Source organism: Crotalus tigris, unplaced genomic scaffold (assembly GCF_016545835.1).
Source record: "Crotalus tigris isolate CLP2741 ecotype Arizona unplaced genomic scaffold, ASM1654583v1 scf7180000017630.2799268, whole genome shotgun sequence".
NCBI lineage: Eukaryota > Metazoa > Chordata > Lepidosauria > Squamata > Viperidae > Crotalus > Crotalus tigris.
In genome coordinates this window covers 2,474,148-2,486,160 of record NW_024096524.1, presented here as the reverse complement: position 1 = coordinate 2,486,160, position 12,013 = coordinate 2,474,148, and the positions used below count along the sequence as shown (strand labels likewise).

Sequence of the window (12,013 nt, the reverse complement as noted above, 5' to 3'; positions counted from 1 at the left end):
CAGACAGTGCCCAAATTTACATAAATAAATATATGTTATCCCATTAAGTCAAGAGGCTAGTATCGAAACTACTATTTACTCCCTTCATTCCCAATATTAAAAATATAATAGTAACATAGATATTAACATTAATCTTCTCTTTTATGCCACTCAGAAATTCTAGTGCTAAAGATGGCCTTATTCTCCTTCACATAGCTCAAGAGGAGAGCCAAATATTCAGATAAAAAGGCAATCAGGAACAGCTTACTGCTTACTTTACCCCACAGGAATATTTGATAATGTACTACCATTCCAAAAATTATACAAAGGAAAATATGACTGCTGACATTATCCCCAAATCTCAGATATAGATGTGCCCAGCAAACATAAGATAGATGAGATCTCTATATAAAACTGCTACTATTGAAGGATCCTTTGTGATCTCTGAGCTTGGTGGTTTTCCTGAAGACATTTCATTACCCAAATTAGGTAACATCATCAATACCATCTACAAGAAAATCACCAAGCTCAGAGAGCACCAAAGACCCCTCATTTCAGCCCTGAGCTACATATATTCTCCTTTATTGCTACTGCTACTATATTCTTTGTGTTTGCTTTAGCTTAAAAAAACCCTGCAAACCTATAGGCCCTTATTAGAGTTTTTCTCTATGAATATATGCTTATTTATTTGGCTAAATATAGTTCATCTGTAAATGAATGAGTGAGTGAAAAATCTTCATATTGTTTACCCTTGTGATATGTAGATGACAGGCCTAAGAATATATAGTGTGAATTAAGCCCTATTGAACTTGGTGTCCTGAGTTGAACATACATGCTGCAATAGGATAACAACATTAGTATCTGGAATATGATCGTTGTATATAAAATACGTAAATATTGAAAATAAATGAAAATTCAGATGGTCAAGTGACTCAGAGTACATTATATCAACAAAATCCACAAAATAGAGCTCTGCTCCCCACAATACAAAGGCTATTTTTTTATATAATCAATTGTTGAAAACAAACAACAGTGGACATCTGGCTTTGTCATTAGATATGTTTAATGCTGATTGGCAAATACACAGGTTGTATCCACCAAGGCATCTGGAAGTACAAAGTTATATACATCGGCATTAGAATTTTTGTGTGATATAGCAAAACAATTTACAGAGACTGGCAAACCACTTCCTATATAGTTCAGGAAAGCGACAAAGTAAAGCATCAGTAGATTATTTGGGAGTGAGGAGGGTTGACATCTATAACATCTCTATAAACCTCCTTCCAGTTGCTTCTGTTATCTTTATCAAGGTCTACATTTTTTTCTATCACATGGAGTCTTCCTTAACCATTAACACAAGTATTTTCTGATTTAGAGTGGAGTTGAAAATTTGAGACCAATTAATAGCTTTTTAAAAGACAGTAGTTTGAGGGATTACCAGCAGTCAGTTTGGTATTCCTGCATTACATGGAAAATGTTGTATTGATTAAAAGCTTGCACAAAAGCTTGCCATTATTTGATGCATATGGTAATGAGAAGTAACTTGCACGTGTGAATGACCCATCATAAATGCAGGTAGTCCTCGACTTACAACCACAATTGAGCCCAAAATTTATGGATACTAAATGAAACACTTGCTAAGTGAATTTTTTCCCATTTTTATGACCTTTCTCGCAACAGTTGTTAAGTGATTCATTGCAGTTGTAAAATTAGTAGCACAGTTGTTAAGTGAATTTGGCTTGTGCATTGACTTTGCTTGTCAGAAGGTCGCAAAAAGTGATCACATGATCCTCATAAATATGAGTCAGTTGCCATGAATTTTGATCATGTAACCAGGGGGATGCTGCAGTGTCTATACAGTAAGTGTGAAAAATGGTCCTAAGTCACTTTTTTTCACTGCCGGTGTAACTTCAAACAGTCACAAAATGAACTGTTGTAAGTTGAGGACTATCTGTATATCATCACAGAGAATGATCACAAAATACAGTACTTTCAAAGAGTCTATAAAGGCTTTTTTTCTAGTTACTACATGTATTATGATCGCATGTACTATATAGTGCAGAACTATATATAGTCATTCAGTGAAAAATTAAGTGGCATGTGCATCTATGAAGCAGACCACACTCAGATAAGAAAGTGGAAAATTATGGCCTATATATTGATTGATAGTTCTAAAAGGCTTAATTAAAACTCTACTATTCCTGGATTTTTCATTTCTACTTTTTCTGTTTCCTTTAAGCATTCATGGTGCTTTTAAAGCTAGGTGAATTGGAGTAAATATGATTTTTAAAAATTTAGATGATAAAGAAGTCCCCTCCCTTTTGTGCAGGCATGGAGCAGGAAAAGTAATTGAACCTTAAGTGGAATTATTTCTAAGAGGAACAATAGAAGCCCCAGGGACAGGATATAGGTACTCTACTCAGTTTTGTTAAGTTGCACAAAAAATAAACAATTTAAGAAGGTTTGCGTTATTTTCTATATTTGCATCTCTCTCTCCCTCTTCCTCTCTCCCTCCCTCTCTCTCCCTCCCCCCCCCCTCTCTCCTGGTGATGGGATAAGAACCTATAAACCACATTGAATCTTCACTACTACAAATTTCACTTGTATTGCTCTTCTTGCTTCTGAGATGGTGCTGGGTATAATAAGCATATCTTTGCTACCAAGAAGACTAAACAATTTTAAGCATATCTTTGCTACCAAGAAGACTAAACAATTGCTTTGTTAATTACAGCCCTGTTTCTTAGAAAACTGACTTTTTTGTCCCCATACCACATTCTGTGGCATTTCTGTAGACCTGCAGAATCAGGGCATATGCTCAAGTTTAATAATGGTGCATACATCAGGGTATTTATATTTCCTGTCACTTCCTCTTGGTGATGCTATATGTTGTGGATGAAACACATAGCTTCTAAGTTGTGCAGAAACTCCCCATGAAGTAGAATTTCAAGTTATTTACTGTGTTTCACTTCTGAAGGAAATATTAGGCCCTTATAAAAGGAACTCTCCAGGTTGTTAAATATCCTCATGTAAATTTTAGCGCTATGTGTTCTGTATTTCCCTAATGTAGGCAATCAGAATTTGGATGATGACCATATTTACTATGTGAATTAATTCAGTAACATAGACATTATTGTAGACCTCCTTATTGGTCACCTCCCTAGTACAGAAAATGCTAGAAAGTTATCCATTCACTATAACAGATCTGGCTAGTACTAGTTGCATCAACCTTTGTTAAGATAACAACTGCTTGACTTCACAATTTGCATCTCTAACATAGGCTGCTTGGCATTTTAGATCACAGCTTCTTTGGGTGTATAGTTGTCTGCTTGTCTGTTTGGCAATTAACCATTCACATGCTTCTTGCTGTTGTAACAAACACTTCCTCTCTTGTTTCCATTCAAGCTTTGTACAGCATGGAAATTAATGTGGAGAAAGACAAACAAACTGGGGAGACCAAGATTCTCTCTACGTCCCCCATTGGCCCCGAGGCAGCCTGTCAGAGAGGAATCAAAGTCTATGATGATGGTACCAAAGTAGTCTATGAGATGCATTCTGGAGGCACGGTGGTAGAAAACGGAGTACATAAGTTAAGCTCAAAGGATGTAGATGAACTTATTCAGAAAGCAGGGCAATCAAGCATAAAAGGAGGGGCTATATCAATAGTGGATGGAAACCTCAGCCACATGAAGGAACAAATTCTTTTTAAGGAAGCAAAACTAGAGATGGTGCACAAATCCAGCAAAAGACTCTCTGGGAACCCTCCACACCAAGCAAAACTTTCTGGGGATGAAATCCCAGAAGCCAGTTCAGATCACCCAGTAACAATGATATTTATGGGTTACCAAAATATTGATGATGAAGACGAGACCAAAAAGGTATTGGGTTATGATGAGACAATCAAGGCTGAACTGGTCCTTATCGACGAAGATGATGAAAAATCATTACGTGAGAAGACAGTGACTGATGTGTCGACCATGGATGGAAATGCTGCTGAGTTAGTTTCTGGGAGGCCCTTGTCAGACACCACAGAACCTTCTTCACCAGAGGGAAAAGAAGAAAGTTTACCAATGGAGAAAGTCCCAGGTACAGAAAAGAAACAGCGCTGTCAGTGCTGTATTGTCATGTGACCATCTCTTCCTTCCTTTCTTCTTCTTCTTCCGAGCAGCTCGTGCTCCATCACTCCCTTTAGACCTCACTGTATTTTTCTAACTGCAGTACTGTGAACTGGAAGTGACTGCCTCCATTGCCTTGCAGTTGGTTTGCTCTGATTTTTTTCTAACTTGTCAAGGGAGATGAGTAACGAAAGTACAGATTCTCACCAAATGCACTCTTTTAGGATTATTTTTAGAGGGTGAGACAAAAAAAAAACAAAAAACACCAGTGAACAAAGTGCTGTTCTATTTGAAAAGATATCTATATATCAATATAAATATATAATATATGAATATGCATAGTTGAATAGGTGTAATATGCATATTTATGTATTGCGTATATTTATTAGACTTACAAACGTATATGAAGAATTTTACTTTATATATCTAGCAGGTATGATCAACCTCCCAAGGTTTTACAGGATTCCTAAGTTTCACACATATGTGAGCCTTAAACTGCATTTTAATGTTGTACGTTTTTTAAGAAACAGTTTTTATTTTTTACTGGGGTAAGGGAAGGACATTAGATCATGTAGTTTGAGATCCTAATATTTGAATTTCACTTCCCCAAAGAAAGACTTTGTTCTAAATTGGGAAGCTTTATAGTAAGACCTGTTCCCACATAAGCCCCAATAAAACAGTTGAGTCTCGTGGACAATGCACAATGGGATCAACCCAACAAGCATCATGTCAATTGCAACCTTTGTTTATGAGGGGCTTTTCTATAAGTCATTGAAAGGAATGAATTTTGCACAGTCTCAGTGCTTAGCTTTCCATGGGATTATATTGTTGGCTTCAGTGAGGCTTGTATGCATGCAAACGTGGATCTGAATTCAGTTGCGACATATTTTGCAACACTGAAAATACCACACTGATTTCACTACTGACTGGTATCACTAAAAAAAATAATTGAATAGTTGCCTAGGAAACTTGGAGTGATGATTTAGGGTTTTGTTATCATTGTTTTACTTTGGTCTTATTTAAATTTTCTAGTTTTCAGTATTGTGCATATGTCCCATTTTCCTACATTCAAGCTAAAACGAGTATGCCATGAAAATGGGTCCAGAATTGCCAGGATTAAATTATCGTCACTGATTTTACTTGTTTGCCTTTCAGTAACAGTGCCTACTTATGTATATATATATATATGATCTACTTGTCGGAACTGTGCTATTGTAAAAGATGATTTTGTGGTTTATATAAAATATGTACCCATAATAATTGTCTTATTTCCCAAAAAGAAAACAGAAAAGAGTCACTTTTTCTTAAGAATAGAAGGCCCCAGTTCTCAAAGTCTCTTCAGAGGCTGTTACATTTGCCCCCAAGAGAACAGAAAATCAAAGTAGAAAAGCTAGCATTTTTATGCTAGGCAAGCACCATGTGAAGTACTGTATCATCATCTTTCAGTGTCTCCTTCAAATAAAGTAAAAAGGCCCAGTGGGAATCTTAGCTTCATATTAGCATCACCAGAATCACTTTCTATGTCCTTCTGCTCGAATGTTTGGTTACTAAGGGCTCATCCAATGTGCTGTCGTCCCATTCTTGACAATATAAAAAGGACAGCACTCACAACATAAATCGTACCACACATTGGCAATTAAGCCAGTAGTATTGCTGGCTGCCCTCTGAGAAAATAATTACTTTTAGATTAGTGATCTTCTCTTCAGAGGCTGGGGGGGGGAGAAAAACAACAGTTCTTTTAATACCCATTCTGAGGAGGATAAAGAAAGAGAATTAATTATATTTTTCACTACGTAAAAGTTACTCCCACGACCGGCAAGTTTGAATTGGCAACCCCATCCTATGCCTGCTTTTTATCCTCCATGCCAGCTCTCATCCTCACTTGTTTGTATTGCTCATTGGCACCTCATTCCCCCATTTGAGAATTGCCTCTTTTGAGGTGGCAAAACAAGCTTCAATAGTTTTGATACTGAGTGCGTTCATACTTAAGTTTTTATCCAAAGGACACTGGTAATAACACAGGAGCAGGGAAGTTGCCTTTGGCTTCTGCCACCAGGTTTGTCCTCTAACCCAGGGGTCTACAACCTTGACAACTTTAAGACTTGTGGACTTCATAGCTGGCTGAGGAATTCTGGGAGCGGAAGTCCACAAGTCTTAAAGTTGTCAAGGTTGCAGACCCCTGCTCTAACCTTTGCACAGGAGTCTGTCAAAACCAAGACAGTGACAACTCATGGGATAAATTACAGGTCTGCATCTTAAATTTAGATTGCACTTGCAGGGGAAGGATGCAGTATAACTCTTTTCACGAAACCTCTGCAAATAAAAATGCATTGGGCAAGGCGTTGCTGGTGCAAACGGGGAAAAGCGGAGTAGTCCACCCTCACGCACAACAAAACAACAATCCCTCTGTGGTGAATCTTTGATTTTAAAACAAAGCCTTCAAAATCCACTGCCTACAATTATTGCTGTCGAAAAGCCAGCACAGTATCTCATAGACAGAGACAAAACCTGATGGTACTTCCTAAGCAACTTCGCTTCTGTTTTGCAATAGCGATATTTATTTCCTCAAAGACCTGCATTCAGTTTAACCTGCCGTTAATATTCCCATGTCCAAGCCCACCCCCAAAAAGAGAAAAATATTTGCCACGATATGTGCCATAGGCATGGTCTCTCTGGCAACCACAACAAAAAAGAGGCCAAACAGCTAGCCACTCCAATGGGAGAAAAGAGCCTTTTGATCTCCAGCATTTGCCAGACTTCAAAGGCTGCTCCTCCATGTTCAACTGAATGTGTACATGGGAATTCTAAGACTAAGTTAGCAGAGAAAATATTTCCTTCAGACACCTTAGATCAGCTTCATCCAGACTCAGTAATGGGCTCATCCACAAAATGGGGGATTTATTGTGAGGATATGTCCTCAGCAAATGGTTAGTGGGGTGTCTTTGCCTTCAGGACATGTAGATGAGTTCTGAGTGTTAGGAGCAGGAAATTATGATGGATCACAAGAAGTACAAGTTTCTCGCAAAATTGTTTACTTAAAAGTTCATCAAATCAGTTTTCATGTTCACCTTGTAGAAAGCTTCTGCACATCATAAGTACCCATATCATTTAAACATGGCTTCTTTACTTGCTTTGTCTCATTACGCCTACTGAAACTTTGGGATATTTTTATCCAGGATTGTCCCTGAGAAGAAATGAAAAACACAGTTTCGGGAGTACACATGTAATTCCCTTTTACCTTCTCAATGTCAGCTGAGCCATTATTTGACTATGAAGTATCTTCTGACCATGAGTGAAAGTATCTCAAAGCTAAGATTAAAGAATCTCTAGTCATTATTGGCTCCAGTTTTCATCAACCCCATCGGCATCTCCCATCAGCTCAAGTTTGGGATTGAATGGATATAGCCACAGGTGTCCTATTCCTGCTCTTAAATGCTACAAGCCGCATGCCAGGTTCTTCACATTTCATCAAGATCACTATATGGCAGGGGTCTTCAAACTTGGCCCTTTTATGACTTGTGGACTTCAATTCCCAGAATTCCTCAGCCAGCATGTCTGGCTGAGGAATTCTGGGAGTTGAAGTCCACAAGTCATAAAACGGCCAAGTTTGAAGACCCCTGCCATATGGTCATTCATAGTAAAATCAGCAGGAGAGTGAGGCATGTTGCTGCTCTCTTTTGGGGAAGATTTGAGTAGGCTCATCGTCTCAAACAAGTATATCAGTAAAATTATTGTAAACGTGCCAATGTATTTTTTTCCCCAGTCTATACTTTTCTAGATCTCTCATTTGAAACTTTCTGAGATGCTTACCCTAATTTTTAATATTTAGCTGGTATGATCCACCTCCAAAATTTTGTGGGATTCCATTGGCATCTGCAGTGAAAATTTTGGACTGCTACAGGTTATAGGGGGCTCATTGGGTGTATTTTTTCTAAAGTGTCAAACACAAAGAGGCATAGGCTGATAGAAAATAATAATTCCTTGGTAACAGGAAGTCTACCAATACAGTAATATGAGTCCCACTGGTATTTCTTCTGACAATTAGCTATATCCATAAAATTTACAATAGATTATAAGTGAAGATTTCAGACAGCATCCAAATCATTTCAACTAAGGAAGAATTTCATGTATCCTACAGAAACGTACTAAGCCAGCATTAATCTTGCTGGTTAATGGGTTGTCTCCTAATGTGTATCTATTCTCTCTCAGGTTGTGCTTTATTGTATTCACTCTTTTAAGTTTTAAATGTCATGTTGAACAACAATTTTCCTCTGAGTTCTTTTCTTTCTGTGCCATTAAGAAAGATATTCCTGCTTGGTACCTTTTCAAGTGTGGAATACCAACAATCTCCAATGAGATTTCCAAAACCACATCCCAATTTATTTGGAAGTAATGTTGAACTTGAGTTCAGTTGAACATACTTCTTAACAAGTATGTCAGAATCATAGACTTAAAATACAGATTAGTCCACCGGAAGACAAATTCTCATTAAAATTTTTTCCATTAAAAAACTCTTTTAAAGCCACTAAATGTGGTCCTTGTTTAGCGACCAACAACTTAGCTGTGACCAGCAACTTAGTCATTAAATGAAGCTGTCACTATGTGAAACTGCAAATCTGCTTATGATCTTATTTCAGTTTTTTGTTTGCTTTACAGACCTGCAAACTAAACTAAATGGAGCAGTTGCTAAATAAGGGCCACCTGTACTCTAGACACAAATCATAAAAAAAAAAAACCAAATCAGACAAACTAATAAAAATAAACTTAAAGTTGCACAATTAGTAGTAATGTAATACTACACATTTCTACAGATAAATTAGGAAAATTAGAAAGAGCAGTAGCATTACTTTTCCACAGATAAACAGGCGCAGACCAATTAATATTTCTTTACAGAGCCCTATATTTGACAATACATTAATAATGGTTATATTTCATTATTTATTTTTCTTTTAAATGTGGTATGGTTCATTTGATTGGCAATCTCAATTTTTGCAATATTACCATATTTAATCTTCCTTAGTGCAGTATCCTTCACCTAATCTTTCAAGTCATTCAGTAAACATTTAGTGAAAATTTGTAAAAAGTGATAATCATCTATAACTCCTGTTAACATTTTTGCTGGGTAATATAGAGCAGAGCAAAGGTTAAAGGTTAGAAGTAGAGCACAAATATAGCACTTTTTCTGAGAGAGCAGAACACTTTTGATTTTCTATTATCTTTAGAAAATAGTCAGCATTCTACATATTCATACATGCCATGAAATTTAAAGTAAAATTCACATGTAATCTAAAATCTTATTGCTGAATGCTTATTTCCTCTCAAATACAACAAACTGTTGAATAGAATAGTACTGATTCTAATGCAGTTAAGCAAATATATATTTCACTGATATCAACAAATAAGTCTTGAGCAATGTAAATACATCCCTGATTAATTTTCTTTCAAAGATTTTTAGGACAACCCCTTGATTTTTTTTTTTTCTAATTGACTTGGCTTCCAAGTTAAGTTAGCTGGACTTGAATCTGGGATCATCAGGAAAAAAATACACATGCCTTCAGTCCTAATGATTTCAACAGGAACGAACATTATAATGTTCATTATGCCTAATGAAACCTACAGTCCAGAACAATTAAAATATAAAACATTACACAGAGGTGAATAGATAGGCTATAATTCAAACTTCTAGAAGGATCCAGTCATCTTTATACACCTGGAGCCCTGAATATGTGTCAGTTCTGAAACCCTGAGATTTCCAGCTATAGTCCCAATACGTTTGGAAGATGTCAAGATGGAAAAGGGGCTCATCTGATCTGAGAGGCTGGCATTAAAATTTAGAGTCAATAATGTTTTGAAAATATATTTGGAGGCCGTCTTCACCTAAATATGACTAAAGCAAACCAAATGGAACTATAAACAATCAGATCAAACTATATATATTTAGAAGAAATCATCTATATACCAACCTTGTTTGCACATTATCTACTATTCTTTGTTTCCAGGAATAAAATAATTCTGGAAAACTACAAGTATGTAAAGCAATTCAGCGAGAGTCTTCATGCTGAATTTTCTTAGACTTGGCACATTCTAGATTAGATGTGTATCATTTTAATAATGTTGCACAGCTCTACCAATTTCCTCTAAATAAATATGGGAATTGTAGGCACGTGTCCACCACTCCATTCAAGAACTCTAGTTTTAAGTTGCAGGTCTGTCTCTGGACAACTCAATACATCCTTTCAGAAACATTTTATATGTTTTTTAATTTTTTCCAGGTTTGTATCTTTGCAATTCCAGCACAGAGAAATATTTTAAACAATAAATATAAACAGGCGAGGTCTAGATTCATGACAGTTTGGCACAATGACTATTTAGCCTTAAGTTTTGTAATTATAAAAAAATGCAAAGGAAAAAAAAATCTTTTTAGAGTGTTTTCCTAAGACACGAGTAATCCATACATTTTTTTAATCTTTTGTATCTTCAATCTTTTTTGCAAATTGACCTTAGTTTTCATGAAGACTCTTTTTCTTGGTAACACCATGACATCTTTTTTTGAATATAAAAAACATAAAATGCCACCAATAGATGGGCCAAGTTATTTGCTTTCAAGTCAAGAAAAAAGAAACCGGAAAGAAAAGAATCACTGGGCTGTTTTTCATTTAGTTGTCTCTGGCTGATGTGTTGTATTGTAAACGTTTACACAATTCCTTCATTTTGCCTTTGTGACACTTGCTAACGAATCACAAAACTAGATACGATGTGCCATTGGACAGATTGCCTTAGCTTTCCCTTTATTTTAATGTTATTTCTTTCCCTAAATTTCCACCTTCCCCCTTACCAAAATGCAGGCAGCATTCCAAGCTGTGTAAGCACAACATTCTCTCCCTCCCTCCCTCCCTCCCTCCCCCCCTCTCTCTCTCTCTCTCTCCCTCCCTCCCTCCCTCCCTCCCTCCCCCTCTCTCTTTTGATCCATAAAGGCAGCAGTCTTTCTCAGAAACAGAAAGGAAATGACATGTTATAGTAACTAGGAGTCTTGGTCCAGAATATGTAAAAAAGAGAAGTGTTGTATTACACACAAGACATTTATTGGAGATGTTATTGCATGATCATGTTCTGTCTTGCACTGAATAGAGGTATTCATGTTACTGACAGCTGATATTCTATATGAAAGGAAGAGAATGTTTATCACCCTTGAGACTGAATGTAAAAGTGTGATAATAGATCTCTTCTTGCTAGGATATATTGCTCCAGTTCGACATTGAAAATTTACCCTCATAGCAAGGTTGATAGATTATTAGATGTGTATACTAAATAAAACAGCTAGGACAGTGGTTCTCAGCCTGTGGGTTGGGACCCCATTTGGGGTCGAATGACCATTTCATGGGGATCGCCAAACAAGGCTGTCCACCATTTTCCCCCCCTTTCCTTTGGCCACGCCCCTGGCACCCGGTGATGTATAAGTGGTTGGGGGTCACCACAACATGGGGAACTGTATTATGGGGTCGCGGCATTAGAAAGGTTGAGAACCACTGAGCTAGGAGATGGTATAATTTAACAAACAGTAAGAGATTAAAACAAATATCTCCACACACATTGAAGAGCATGAGGACAGCGTTGTAAGGTTATTTAAGGATGAGATACTACAAAACTGGTTTAAAAACTGGTTTTGTGGCTCTGGCTATTCAGCCTGATAACTTGGGCTATGTGCACCTTCAGCAATTATACAGCATTAACATAAATCTGCAAATTGGTTTTATATTTCTACATTGTTGTACAATCCTCTCAAAATAGATTCTATTCAATTCACACCTGAAGTAATTCCACGATGTTCCCTTCCCAGTGTACTTTGTTTCTGGTCTTGAATCCTGAGTGGAGGAAAACAAACTATCAGTCAGGAGCAGTTGTAAGGGAAAGATTCACAAGCC

The 12,013-nt window shown here is 37.0% G+C and overlaps 1 protein-coding gene across 7 annotated transcripts in view; it reads left to right on the top strand.

Moving 5' to 3' along the window:
- PALM2AKAP2 (PALM2 and AKAP2 fusion) overlaps nt 1-12,013 on the top strand; it is a 260,194-nt gene that overhangs the window by 137,771 nt on the left and 110,410 nt on the right. Inside the window, exon 7 of one of the 7 annotated variants that reach the window (XM_039334437.1) lies at nt 3,382-10,713. The exons of the other annotated variants lie outside the window; for them this stretch is intronic. Within the exon in view, the coding sequence (XP_039190371.1) occupies nt 3,382-4,106 (725 nt within the window). The 3' untranslated portion in view covers nt 4,107-10,713. Of the gene's footprint in view, nt 1-3,381; nt 10,714-12,013 lie in introns of those variants that run through there. 7 annotated transcript variants of the gene reach the window in all.